This window comes from Podarcis raffonei, chromosome 3 (assembly GCF_027172205.1).
Source record: "Podarcis raffonei isolate rPodRaf1 chromosome 3, rPodRaf1.pri, whole genome shotgun sequence".
NCBI lineage: Eukaryota > Metazoa > Chordata > Lepidosauria > Squamata > Lacertidae > Podarcis > Podarcis raffonei.
Genome location: NC_070604.1, coordinates 97,238,803 through 97,253,478, shown reverse-complemented (window position 1 = coordinate 97,253,478; position 14,676 = coordinate 97,238,803). Strand labels below are relative to the sequence as shown.

At 40.0% G+C, this 14,676-nt stretch overlaps 1 protein-coding gene across 6 annotated transcripts in view; it reads right to left on the bottom strand.

Moving 5' to 3' along the window:
* Positions 1-14,676, bottom strand: part of USH2A (usherin) — a 427,327-nt gene that overhangs the window by 268,909 nt on the left and 143,742 nt on the right. For all 6 annotated transcript variants that reach the window (XR_008329695.1, XM_053383154.1, XM_053383155.1 and 3 more), the window contains exons 23-29: positions 13,216-13,342; positions 11,643-11,744; positions 11,209-11,397; positions 10,020-10,150; positions 4,865-5,138; positions 2,588-2,791; positions 2,349-2,429 (exon numbers count right to left, since the gene is read on the bottom strand). Coding sequence is in view for 5 of the 6 variants with exons in the window: in XM_053383154.1 (XP_053239129.1) it covers positions 2,349-2,429; positions 2,588-2,791; positions 4,865-5,138; positions 10,020-10,150; positions 11,209-11,397; positions 11,643-11,744; positions 13,216-13,342 (1,108 nt within the window). In the remaining variant the exon portion in view is untranslated. The remainder of the gene's footprint in view (positions 1-2,348; positions 2,430-2,587; positions 2,792-4,864; positions 5,139-10,019; positions 10,151-11,208; positions 11,398-11,642; positions 11,745-13,215; positions 13,343-14,676) is intronic.

The window sequence follows — 14,676 nt, the reverse complement described above, 5'->3', positions numbered from 1 at the left end:
TACTGTATAGCAGATGGTCTTCTCATAGGGGACACAACAAAACTGACTCAAAAATAATTAAATAGTGCAATTATTTTCCAGCCCTTGGGAACATGTAGCTGTTCCGTGCTGTGGTCAGATTGTAAATATAAATTTATGGTCTGAGTTACTCTGGTCAGACAATTAGGGCAAAAATATGGCTGCAGTTGCTCGCTTTGGGATGGTCGACCACATGGTGGCATTAAGCTGTATAAGCAGCACATTTGCAAGTCAAAACTCTGCTTTGGTAAAAAGCGTTGGAAAGCAGCTTTTGTGACACAGGAACATTATACTACTAATTTGCAAAGAGACTGGTGATTGCGGAGGTCATATACCAGAGTTGTTTCAGCATTTTATGACAATAATTGAAGAAATCAATTCAGTCCAAACAAAACTGACTGTAGTGCAACAGTTCATGCAATAAAAGGAAAGTTTTGGTTCAAAGACACTGCAAAATGGCTGTCCCAAAAAGTAAATCATCTTTATATTTTCAGCTAGAAGCCACAAGGTTGGAGCAAAACATGTCTTCCCAAAATTCTCTACCTATTATCACTCTCACCACCAAATTCAAGCAGGGTGGAGCTGAGGCAGAGGCAGATTTAGGGTGGTGTGGTCACACTGGGTGTGCATTCAAGGAGGGTGCCTTCTCAAAGTCCAGTAAGTGCTTGCCCGGCTTCAGGCAAAGTCCTAGAGTTCTTCTGCCTCCTTCCGAATGCTGAGCAAGCACTTACTGGAGTTTGGGAAGGTGTTAGGAGGCCTCTAGGACTCTGCCAGAACCTTGTGGCTCCTTCTCAAAGCCTGGCTTAAGCCTGCACTGCAAGGGCAGGGTGGAAGGGAATGGCCCCTTCCCAACAGGAAAGGGAGAAAATTCTCTTCTGAAACATTTTGTATCAGTTAATACTGAATGAAAAAAATCTTGTTAGTTCATATGGTGGGTGAAGGAAGGGCTCACAGAGGAGGACTGGAAGGACTAGAAGCCAAGCCCATTGCCTCTTTCAACAATAGCTTAGGATCAGGTTACCTGAAGGGCCACCTTGTACCTTATACCCCTTGTCCCTTATACTGGGTCATCTACAGAATGGTAGCCTGATGGTCTCATAGTTATCATATATATTATGCAAACTAACACTTTTAGCCTAGTGACACCAGTACTTTGGAACACATTCCCCCTACCCCAACACTGAAATAAGAGTGGCACTCACAATTATATTTCATGGCCTGCTTAAAACATTATAAACAATTGTTTTGAAGAGAATTAATTTGATTCAAGATTGCTCATTTGTTCCCTGTTTTATTATTTAATAATATTATGATGTTTGAACTTTTTATTGTATACCACCCTGAATTTTTGCAATGAGTTGGCAGTGAAGAATCACTCTTATAAATAAATATTAAAATAGGTTCCAGCAATAATAAAGCTGAATCCACTATGGCAGTGGTTCGCAACCTTTTTTGGGCCATGCCCCATCTAAGCATCTCTAAAATCCTGATCACCCCCGTGACATATAATTCTTATTATTTAAAAAGTGAACTCCTATTCATGTGGAGGAAACCTAAAAGGTCATGCACTATTAATAACCCATTCTCGAATTGCCCCCTTAAAAATCAAATTGCCCCCCTGTGGGGCATATGCCCCACATTGGGAACCATGGCACTAAGGTGTCCACAAGTTTTCACCCTATTTGTTGTGATATATTCAGTTCCACCAAATATTCTCAGGGTGGTGCTGAAATTTTCCAACAATTCAGGGGGAGCCTGACTTTCCACCCCAATGCTTATCTTTTTACTCAGCTCTATCAATAAATGTACTTGCTGGACATATGTGGTTGTCAAATTTCTAACATTTGTATGGATCATGTGTGGCCTTGAACCTATGAAATTGGGCTACACCACTAAAACTGATGTTTTATCTATAGGGATTGGTGTATATGTATAAGTATACCCCGCTCCCAAAAAGTCTCTGTTCAGGAAAAAAAAATGGACAAGTGCCCACAAAAACAAAATTATCATCTGGCAAGTCAACGCATAGCTTAAGATGTTTCTTTAAAAGATACGAAAATCAAGAAATATATGAAATATATGGACCAGAATATAATTCTGTTTTATATGTGCTGAGGCCCACTAAAAACAATTGTCATAGCATATTTAATCCTACATTGAATTGTAACCATGGTATTTCAAGTTCCAAATAACAACAGTAAGAACTGGGCCAAAAGCCTCTTTGATTTCAGTGTGTAGTTTTGGTGTGTCTTCTCTTTTTCCACACTAAACATTGCCATTGCTACCAAGCCAGACTGGATACAAGAACAAAATGCAGAAATGTTAATTACCCGATTCTCTTGTGCGACCACGATTCCAGGCACTAGATACAGTTCCTCCTTCATTAGATGCAATTGTCCGGTACAAATATTCTAGCAAGAAAGAGAGAGAAAGAGAGGGTGTGTATAAATGTGAGAACAAAAGATAAAGGTAAAGGTAAATGTGAAAACAGAACAGCAGAAAATGAACTAAAATGAAAATGAACTAAAGCTACACAGCTTTTCATATAAGGAAGAGGCCCGTGTGGTACCTGTAAATGGCTGTAGACCACTCTCATAAACACTCCTTTCTTTTCCTCGGTACACTAGGATGGAGTCATTCCCCCTGCACTTAACAGCACTGTCACTTGATAGGCATCCGTCCAGATTGACTCTGACAGCACTGCTGGACACAGATGCCAAGTTAACGACAGCACCTCGTGTAAATTTAACATCCTTCATGCAGCCACCAAAACCTAGCAAATAGTAAGGGATTAGTATCACATAAAGGGCTTCAGTTGTTAATTAAGAATCATGTTTTGCTTCTTGCAGTGCTACATTTCAGCGATAAGGAGAGCTAGATGTAAACGTTAAACTTCAAATTATGTTTGAGAAATGATTAAAAAAATATTTAAGCTGATACAGAGCTATCATTCCTGAATTTCTACCACACTGAAATGTACACTGATTATCCAACATTTCAGCCGACATGGAAAAACCTTAATTTTGCCACTTGTCAGCATACATTCACATCAACAGGTGCAAAATATTGATTTGGGAGGAAACCTATCACAGATTCTTCCTATAATATATAACTTTTATGCTATTTGTAGTTAAATGCTGTTATCATAATAACAGAAGCAGTGTGAAATGGCTATTTTCACAACATGAATATTCACACGTGCTTTACAGTCTAATTATTGTAGTCATAATATAAAAAATAGAAAAGTACTTGGAACGCCTTGCTCTAATTGGGTAATAGTAGGCGGGTGGGTATTTATTTATTTGCTTTCATTTACCTAACTCCAACCTGAAATTACACACAGAGCCAATGTGGGTAACTAACTAATTATTGCTTTTATTAGAGCAAAGTCACTTCAGGATGAGGCAATTTGCAGTGGGAAAATGGTGATGGGGGTGAAGAACAGACACCTTTCCCACCTCTACATTTCCAGTTGCAGAGTGGGCAAGGCACATCTTAAGAAAACTGTGGCTGTTCATCTTCTGAAAAACTACCCTCTCCCCCAAAACAGCTTGTCTACAACAAAAGCAATCCAAATTGTGCTAAAAACATCTATAATGTTTATTTAGGCATTTAAGTAAAGAAGAATAGGCACACTGCAAATCTGAAAGGCACACATGAATCAATCAAGTGACACACCCACCATTCAGATTTGCTATGTCCACCCCTGCGTAGAAGCGCTCCCTAACATAGACTGTTCCTTTCTTCTGCCAAATGCATGAGCCACTTTGTGGCTTCAGGGCAGAAACCCTGCCTTTGCCTCCAGTGTCTACGTCTTCTCCATCCATGACATTCCCAAGTTGAGCTGGAAGGTCTGTAAGGAGGCTTCTTAGTGCATTTGGCTAGGCATGCTTAGAAGTCTCCCTTCCACGTGTGCCCCTTACATATTTTATACCCTCACACCTTCGGCCGAACACTGCTATTGGTAGTATAGCACTGTAGGTAGGTACTTCCTACCTCCTGGTGGCCTGCTTTGGAACTTATCAGGAGCTTCTGCAGCAAAGGCCAAATATGAATTGCTAGAAATCTAATTTGTTAACTTGGCAAATAGGATACGAAATGCAAAGCCCTGGTATAGCCCTAGGCTTCTGAAAGTTAACTAGACAACCCCTGGGTCTAGGATCTATAGAAGCCCCGAACAAAAAGCCCCCAAAATGTGTGTCCTCACTTAGGGGTCTGGCTGGGATGAACAGAGAGTGCTGCTAGAATCTGACTCTAAGCTTTACTACAGCTGCCCATCACTCAGTGTACAAGAAATACCAACTGTGGTGTACAAGGACCTCAGTCATCTACAGCAAGATGTACCCATGGGTTAATGTTTGAAATTAATTTAACATACCACTGTGTATCTTTAATATCATGGCAGCCTTGTTAAGAGCAACTATTTTTTCTTGTTAAAGGAGAAGGCAAGGAAGAAATTCTTTAAAATTTAATTGTGCGCAATCAGCACCCATGTGACCGCTAACACATGCACCATTTTCAGTGCTGAAAGGGTAGGGGCAGAACAGGGAGGGGCAGTACACGGCAGAATGGACTTGCATGCATCCTGCTGACATGTGCCGCAGCCAGGAAGAGAACCCCTAATGTAAGCTGGAATTCCCCTGTACAAAAGGAGTATTTCACAAATGGTGGGGATTGCTTCCATTCCTTGAAAGCTGGCTCCAGCTTTGGGGAGGCCCTTGAGCAAGTTCTCCACCTGCTCTTTCTGCATTCCATCTACTTGACCAAACTGTATAACTGCTCAGCACGCTGCCACAATATATGCTTTCCACTTGCAGACATGTTTCCTTCCCTTGTAGGAACATACCTTGTTCTAATCCCAGCTTTTTAAAGACATTCTGGACCTCATCTGGGATTCCTCCAATGTAGACTGGAGAGTTTACAAACAGCTGATCTAAACCAGGTTCCACCACATGTTCTTTCAATTCATTTACGCTTGCTGAAACTACAAACCCTTCTTTCTTCAGAATAACTTTATTCCATTTTCCATCGCAATAGGACAAGCCTAACCAGAGATTCACATGTGTCAAAACAATGCCATTGCTTAGCAGAAAAGACAAGACTCCGCTTTTTAGTTCTGCCTGTAGTTCAAAGTTGAAACAGAAAAGAAAGAATTGATGACAGCAAGAAAGACAAAAATGCATTTAAGCAATGGAACAAATGTAAATAGCAGCTAAATCATATTCATTAACATTTCAGTGACAGTGCTGGTCCCACAAGAAGAAAAACAAAATAAATAATTTTTATCAGCACAATTAGGGCGCAATCATATGGTCCATGAGATGTGATTTGACAGATTAGGAGCTCTGTCCATGAATGTCTCCTTGTTGCAACCACCACTAATGCTCCAATGAAACCAGCAGAAATGATTTTTCCCCAAAAGGAAAAAAACACACCTTAAAAAGTAAAAAGAGACCATGAAGCCCCTCCTCACTTTCTACCCTGCTAGTATGAGTCCAGTAGGGATTTGACAGTTCTGCCCATGTTTAAAAACAAACTGCAAGCTTTTAAATCACATGACACTTCCTTAGACAGATTGCATCAGCTGGATAATTACAAACCTGAATAACCTATATCTCACTATTTTTCAGTCTCAAGGTAAGGAAATTGAGACAAACATGCAGCGCAACCTAATGTGTGTTTACTCAGAAGTAAGTCCCACTGGGTTCAGGTAAGTGTCTGTAGGATCACAGCCTTAATTGTGCAGGAAAATGAACACAAGAAAAGCACCATCTGAAAAATGTGTGTAGTTCGAGGGATATAGCAAAATGCATACTTGAGTGTCCACTAGTATTGCAGGGTCTCTTCAGGAAAAGAAAAGGCTAAGAAGTAAACCGTACACATATCTGTAGTGGAGTCCCTAAGACAGCTGGATGGGACCTTATACGCCTCTTTCCAGCAACTCCTCCAGCCAAGCTAGTGACAAACATAATGCTTTCCTTTCCTTTGGACCACATCAGCAAGGCTGGGGGAGTCTTGCCGTCTGGGCAGCCCAGGACCTCCATACACATTGCCCTGGCTTGCATCCAGGGGAGGTCACTTTGGTGCTGCTAACACAGTGATTTGGCTTCACCCACAGAGGCGCACTCCATTGTCTCTAGAGACAGACAAATGCCAACAAGTATTTTTAGAATGTAGAACTGCTCTAGTCAGAGTTAAGCACTTTAAAATCCCATTTATTTTGATAGAAGCATTAAGCACATGCTATTCTCCTTTCATTGAAATCAACAGAACTTAAAAAGTATTAACTTGAGCTGATCATGATCTTTATTTCTAATCTGTGTGTAACTAGCTTATGACTTCATTACTGAGATTTGCATAACTGATGGGAGAAAAAAAGACTGACCTAAAGTATGACTGCATCTTCTAATCATTGTACAAAATGGGAAAATATGTATTTGCCAACTGTATTATGAAGAATATTATGACAAGTCCATTGAGAAAGAAATCTCAGATCTGCTTAATCTAACTGCTAACTTTAAATTTAGTGTACTGAATTTTAAATATACATGATTCACGCTGGTCCAAAAATAATATTGCATATTTTTGGAAATGTCTGAAGAAATGGTTTCTTTTAAAAAAAATAATGGGGTATATTTGAGGGTATATTTATGAGTCAGTTTATCTAATATAAGCACGCATCACCAAAATGTTCATTTTCTAGTTAAATTGCCTGCATGATTTCAATAGTCAACACTGCCTCTTGTTTGGGATGCAGTGGTAAGTATATTTTGAGATTCTAAATTGTCCAGCTCAGGGGAAAAATGACATTTAAATAAGGTTCTTTGTGAAAGAAAAGGATTAATAAGGCCACAGGAAAAACAGACATTTCAGCATCCATGCCAAAATCTTATTATGTGAAATAAAGAGGGCAACTTAAGATGTGCATTTTCTTTTCTTAAAGATACACTTGTTTAATAAATATCATCATCTTGTATCATGTATCAATATTACCAGATAGGCAGATAGAATATATATTTAGTTTTTTTTAAAAAAATGACCCCAGCTGATCAAACATGTGTTTCCAGTTGCCAGCTCAGTCCTGTCCCTGGTTTCCACCCCCTCCTTGTCCTTTCATCTTCTGAATTCAAAGACAGGAGCTACACAAAAGCAGTCATTGAGCTGTCACACACTCCTTTCCAATGAGACTTTAGTGCTAGTTCTCATGAAAGACCATATAATCCCATCTGTTATGATCCGTTAAGGGAAGAAACTGGCTGCACATAATAAAATAATATAATAATTCACAACAAATGGCACTGTGAGGCGACCTCCTGAAGAGAAAATGTACTGTGTGCTGTTATCCCACATATCTCGTCAGTTACACCCATCAGCGTCTACACTGCAAAGGGTCTGTGAGATAGAAAGTTTAAAAAGAAGGCACTCTGCAAAAGTAGGGTGTCCTTGGGGTGCATTTTACGAAGGAAGCTTGTTTCTGAAAGGTTGCCATATCGCCCACCGTAGGCCAAACACTTTAAGTGCTACACATTGCAAGTATTCTGACAGTAGCTACAAATCGTTTGTAATGAGTAGATTACTGGCTAGCTATTCAGAATGGCCAGTTGATGGTTCATCAGTGAATTTGGTGAGAGGGAACTTGAAGGAGCATCTCCACCCCCATCGTTCAGCCAAGACATTAAGATCCAGCTCCAAGGGAATTCTGGCAGTTCCCTCATTGCAATAAGTGAGGTTACAGGGAACCAGCCCTTCTCAGCAGTGGTGCCCACCCTGTGGAATGCCCTCCCATCAGATGTCAAGGAAATAAAGAACTATCTGACTTTTAGAAGACATATAAAGGCAGCCCTGAATATGAAAGTTTTTAATGTTTGATGTTTTATTGTGTCTGAAGACTTAATTTGTTGGAAGCTGTCCAGAGTAGCTGGGACAACCCAGTCAGATATATGGGGTATAGATACTGTTGCTGTTGTTGTTGCTGCTGCTGCTGTTGTTGCTGTTTCATAAGAATTTGGACAAAATAATGTAGCCTATCTCTTTCCTACCTGCGACTAAATGGAGTGGACCGGTGTAAGATGCACCTGTGTGTGTGGGAAAAAAATAAAAGTTTTCCATTTTGGAAGAGAAAGAATGCCAAGAATGGTTAAAAACGTCTTGAGAGTGTGAATGACCTCTTTCCCCTGGGATCTTGTGTGGGATAGTATGGCTTGTTAACGTGACTCTTTGCCTACATAAATGTTTTGTTTTGTGTATTTAAAGCCAAATCAAACATATGGAGTACTGCCCCTGAAATTTTTCCAGTTCAGGAAAAAGGAGGGCACACAGTACAGTAATATTGTCAGCTCAAATATGCATAGATACTTTCTGCCTCCACTACTACATTAATGCAGTAGTGATAAGGAGTTAATTGTAAAAGTGCAGCTCAGCAACACAGAAATGGAAGGTGCTCACCAATGTCAGGGAAAAAATGCAAAGAAAAAACATTTAGTTGTCTATGGCTTTAGCTATTTAACTATCTATGGCCAGTAGCAATGATGGCCTGACATGTATGCAAATAGGGAAATCTAAACTAATTCCTTGCAGTAACAAAAAAGGAGGGGGGCTTTTTTCTATAAGCTATGTTGCTATTTTATTTTATAGTCAAGTAACTGGTTTAAGTATCTTAATGCCTTTGGAAGAGAGTTGAGGAGTTACTAAAAGACAGGTGAACTATGTGATGGAGTGGCTTTGATTCGTGGAAAAACCAGGTTGATATCCCTGCTGAATAACACTGAAATAAATTTGGAAAGCCAATACCGCTGACTGAAATTTGCTTGCAAATGTTTCACTTTGCATTCAGGTGTTGTTGGGCTTTTCAAATTATTTGATTGTTTTCAACAATCCCTGAAGGGAGCTGTAGTTAGTCATAAATTCTGGAAAAGTGGACTTTGAGGCAGAATGAACTCACAGAAAACAATAAAGCTTTGGAGTGAGAGGGATCTGCTCATTATTACTTAGGATATCCATATGGGGTTGTGTTCAATATAAAACTACGGAGAACTTTCTGTCATCACAAGGCTTACTCTTTGTGCAATGAAATGTTCCTCTCCTCTTCTTTTCCTCCGCTCCACCTAAATCTGTTCTGGGGGCTCCCTCAAACTTCCAGGACAGATCTGGGGAGGAAGAAATCCTGTTGCTCTAACACTAATGCACTAGCATAAGAATATAGCTGACTATCGTTCATGTACTGTGCATGCACTAAAACTGATGGATACTATCAGCACTTACCTACTTTGTGGTGCACCTGTTAGGGGAAAAGATGGTAAAGTGTGTCCCAGACAAAAGCCGGGTGCTATCCAACCATTTATACTAGCAGTTGTTTGAGTGCAGCAAAAAGAACCACATGTCCTTTGCAGGGCCAATGTGCTTAGGACTTGTACTGCAACCCTCTGGGCAGGGACCATGTTACTTCTGAGTTCTTTATAACACTAAGCATGATATTAGTGGTCAAGAAATGTTAAATACTAATGGATGGCCTATTAATGGATGGCCTTTTCAAACAACTTCAACTTCCAATCATCTGTGATCCCATGATTGTATAAAAGTAGAGAAACCAGATGGCCTGGCAATGAAATACATTAGTGAAATGGCACAAGACAAAAATCAATAAGATACTATTCTTTCTAGCTATAAAACTATACAGGAAAGTAGATTAGGTCACAGAGGTTATGGGAATATCACTATACCTAAGAAACAAAATTGAGGACCTAATGAACAGTCTTTATGGATGCACACTCCTATTCATATAACTACTGCTATGATTAGTCCACTGTCCTCCAGATTAGGACAAAGGTAATGAGTTACTTCAATTGACAGATGGGAAGAATGAAATCAAGTAGCAATTGATATATTCTCTCATGTAAATTCCTTCATGTCATGCAGTTTATCCTGCCACACAAAGGAGATCCAGCATCTATACCTAAAAATTCTTAAATAACCTATTTGAAAACAAAAATATCAACACCTACAGCAATGTAATCTGGCCCTTCTTTGTTGTAAATGAACAGAAGTAATCCATTCAGCTGATCCGTTTTAAAAATAAAGGAGATCTCCATGTCTGGACCAGCATGTAAAACATTTGCGTGAAGTTCTAGGAAACCTTAAGAAAGAGAAGAAAAGAAAAGAAAACCATGCAAAGTATGTTATACTGCAGTCTCTATAATTATATAAGTGAGAATGAAATTCAGTCAAATTCAATTCAAGGAATCGAGTATAATATCAGCCCAATAAATACAGGGCTTGTTTCTGAGATGAATGAAATGAATATTGAAGTCATAAGTTAGCAGTGAGTTAGCCACGCTCATGTAGGCTTCCCCCTTCATTTCAGCTGCATTATGCATTTGGAACTACATACTGAAATGAGGGAGAAATTTCAGACAGGCAAATTTGCCTTTGTACAACACTATGTGTGTGTGCATCAAAGCCACTGTATCTTAAACAGGTCATTGGCCTGTGATGACTTTCTCATTAAACTCAATTTCACTAACAATAACATTAAAATAACTAGAAAATGCAAGCAGCAATGGTTGGAGAACAAAGCCTTGTGTAGGATATCAAATGTCATATGCCAGAGATGTCTGGTGAAATGCAATGCCCTTGCATGGGTCTGGTTTTGCGATCAAGATGAATATAACCCAATAGTATGGACTCCATGATGTCTGATGGGTGAGTGAGACTGACATGGTCCCACACCAGCATCTCTAGGGTGGGGCCATGTCTCATCAGTCCCATCCAACCTTCATATACTATGACAGGTCTGGGGGAAAGTGCAATTACAGCAGCTTCCATGTCTTTGCGTATAACATATTCAGTAGACTTAAGAGTAATTAAGAAGTAAAATGAGGCCCTTTCAGTTTTGATTCTGATGTTATGGGACCTGCTATTAGAAGCTCAGCCCTACTGACTTTTCAGAAGATCTGCAAGCCATTGCTCTTTAGAAAAACCATTTTAAGGGATAAAGGTGGCTAGGTTTTCTCCGAATTTTGCTATATTGTGCTGCTTCTATTTGATTAAATGTACTGTATTTTAAATTTGAAAAACACCAAATTCTAATTAAGATCAAATAAAGTATTTTGTATTTTTTTCACTTCACAAAATTCAGAACAACAACAAAAAAGCACAGGTAGTATTTCAAACAATTTTAATATGGGGTTATACCTTTCCCAAGAAAATGTGCTCCATTTGCAAGCATGCCTGGACACCCTTCCCAGCTGTGATAAACATTTCTTTGCTCCACTGCTTCCTTCCATTCTAAAGGCTCCCAAACTTCATGTGGGTGATGCACCTTTTTCAAGGACACCTCTCGGAGACACCCCACAAATCCTCTTGTAACTATTTTAGAGGCACCTGACAAAAAAATATGTTAAAAAGCTGAAATGCACAAAATATAATGAATTTGTTGGAAATAAGAAATAAAAACAATTAATGTATAACATCAAAACTGGTCCAATCAATTCTCCAACTCATCTCATTTGGAATGGCTCTGGGACTTCATACTTGGTACTGCAGGAGCACAAGGACTATGAGTGAATACTCAAGGGTAGGCTGGGAAGTGGAAGTATTGCCATGCAAACCATGCAACACCTTCTTACCTGTATCTTTTCTTAGGATTGTAAAACCCTGTGGAAGTCCTCCAACAAAAACTCCTGTGTTTTCTCCAATAATGGTACTACCACTGACAGCTGACGAGGAACCTAAAAACAGCCAAAGAAATTCTACTGAGAACTAGACGATATCAGGTTCACCACCATGGAAAAAGTAGAGAACAATCTTTATTTATTTAAAGTATTTATTGGCCACATCTCAAGACAAAGTCCTGACAACATGGTGTGCTGAGATTAGATGAACTACACAAAGATGCATTTGAAGCATCAAAGACCATTAAAAAAAACAGCACTGCAAGGAACTTTTGAGTCTCAAGAATCAGCAGCAAACACGGTTGAAGAAAGGCAGATTTAAATAGATGAGTTGTCAAAGCACATTTGAAGGCCTGCACTTTAGAAACCATATATAGATAATTCAGATCCACAACAGTGGGGACAAAACTGAAAAGGCCCTATCTCTTACTCCTGACAATGTAATTTATCTCATTTATAGATACACAGCCATAATAGCAAACAGGATGAAATTAGGCAACTTGGTATCAGAAAATGATGTGTCAGAACAACAGGGAGTATCTACATGTTCCACCAGCAAGCCCACTTGTATCAATGCCATGACCAAAGGGGACCAGGAGTAGGTGGGGGATCCAGGGCTGGAGGAATGAATCAGAGCTACACTACACCAAGATTTGGCTAAACATGTCATCTGAACATGAGATTGTGGTGAAACTCTTTCCTCCTTAACTAAGATCTGAAGCCAAGGTTTGATCTTGGTTACAGGATGTGCTTAAGGAGGAGAGCTGGACCATGATCCCAGCTTCAGATGAGATATTAAGCTAAACTTTGGCTTAGCTGTCATGCCACTCTGAACTACAAGGAGAAGGAAGGCGCAAAACACATCCAAACAGATAATCAGGGCTATCATTTCCCTGATGATTGGTACCTGAGTAACCTGGTCAGAGAAGCTTAGACATCTGAGCTCTAGAACCCTGGGTTTAATTTATTTTATTAAGCCCAATGAATCAATGGCTATCTTCTGGATTCACCAGGATAGTGTCCATGGGCATGCATATCCCTGCAACATTCCCTGAGGCCTTCATGGTTCCCTCCCACATCCCTCTATTTGCTGAAATTAGGCATGAAAAAACCCATTCTATTACAACCAGTAGAACAGGCTCTGGTGTGATATTGCTTATGGTGTGTGTTGGAGGGGTGCCCACAAGTTTCTCTAGTTTGCAAGTTTGGCCACAAGCCTGAAACATTTGGCCACCCCTCTGTTAGAGTGAATTACCAACACAAAAGTACCAAGTTGTTCATTTGGAAAGGGCTGAGAGAGGCCCAGAGCTCTAAACTGAAAATTACCAAGTTAAAGATAAACCTGTGTGTAATTTTCAGAAGCATCATCTTGTATTTTATTACTGCATCCTTCCAATGATAAAGTGTCCAGATATTAAACAAAGATAAGTGAAAATGAAAGAAAAATCTGAAGAAACCTTTAGAAAAAATAATAACGTGACAATCACTTGAGAAAATTAATAATAATGCTAGGAGGTGAGAGAATTACCTGTGAACTGCCCATCCACAGTGATTGTTCCCATAGCCTGATTCCTTACAGCAATTATATGGTGCCAACTGTTATCATTATATTGTCTTCCACCATCATTATCAGGAGTTAGTGCAACAGCAGATCCCTTTTAAAAGATATATAAACAATTAATAAAAATGTGCCGAGATAGGTCTCTGAGTCATTATTATATCAGCCTTGAGATACAGAGGCAACTTTGTTTCAAAGTGAAATTAGAATATCCTACAGTATTTAAAGTATCCCCCCCCCACGCTGAAATGGTAGAACCATTCACAATTAAACTTTTCAACTTTGCACACAATTCAGCGGTAAATTATCATTACACACAACCTCATTACATCTTCATCCAATAATGTTAGTGCAATGCAAGGGTCAGTTCTCACTGAGCTGACTGAAAATGGTTCCAAACAAAAATTAACCAGCAGCGACCAGGGTAGAAGAAGAAGAAGAGTTTGGATTTGATATCCCGCCTTTCACTCCCCTTCAGGAGTCTCAAAGCGGCTAACATTCTCCTTTCCCTTCCTCCCCCACAACAAACACTCTGTGAGGTGAGTGGGGCTGAGAGACTTCAAAGAAGTGTGACTGGCCCAAGGTCACCCAGCAGCTGCATGTGGAGGAGTGGAGACGCGAACCCGGTTCCCCAGATTACGAGACTACCGCTCTTAACCACTACACCACACTGGCTCTCAGTATGTAGAAAGTAAGTCCTATCATTCATAGTGGCCATCCTCCCACAGTCTGGCTATTACTGGGTTTATCCTTGTACCAGGAATCCCAGTGGTGAGGATGAGTGTCAGGGCTCGGACATGTGCAGCTGTCTTCTGGGGCTACAGATTGCTACCAGCCATGGTGGCTATGTTCCACCTCTACTACTAGAGACAGTATGCCTCTTAATGCCAATTGCTGTCAAACACAAGTGGGGAGAGTATTATTATACTCATGTCCTGCTTCCCGGCTTCCCGTGGATATTAGGCAACAAATGGATAGCTCAGTTGGTTAGAGCATGCTGCTGATAATGTCAAGGTTGCAGGTTTGATCTCCATAAGGGACAGCTGCATATTCCTGCATTGTAGGGGGTTGGACTAGTTGATCCTCATGGTCCCTTCCAACTCTGTGAGAATGATATCTGGTTGGCCACCATGAGAACCAGATGCTGAACTAGATGGGCCTTTGCTCTGAACCAGCAGGGCTATTTTTACTTATTTGAAACATTCATATGCCACTTAATTATTACCCTCTTATAGTCCTTCCTGTCCAGGACTAGACAATGGAAGAAATACACCAACCAGGCAGCTGCTGCAGAAATACTCACCACATGGGGCAACTGCACATGAATCCAAAGACTCCCAAGCTCAGATAGAAACCTAGATACCATTACTCATGTATTTTTAGTTCCCTTTGAAACATAACGCAAACCACACACTTACATACAAAAACAAA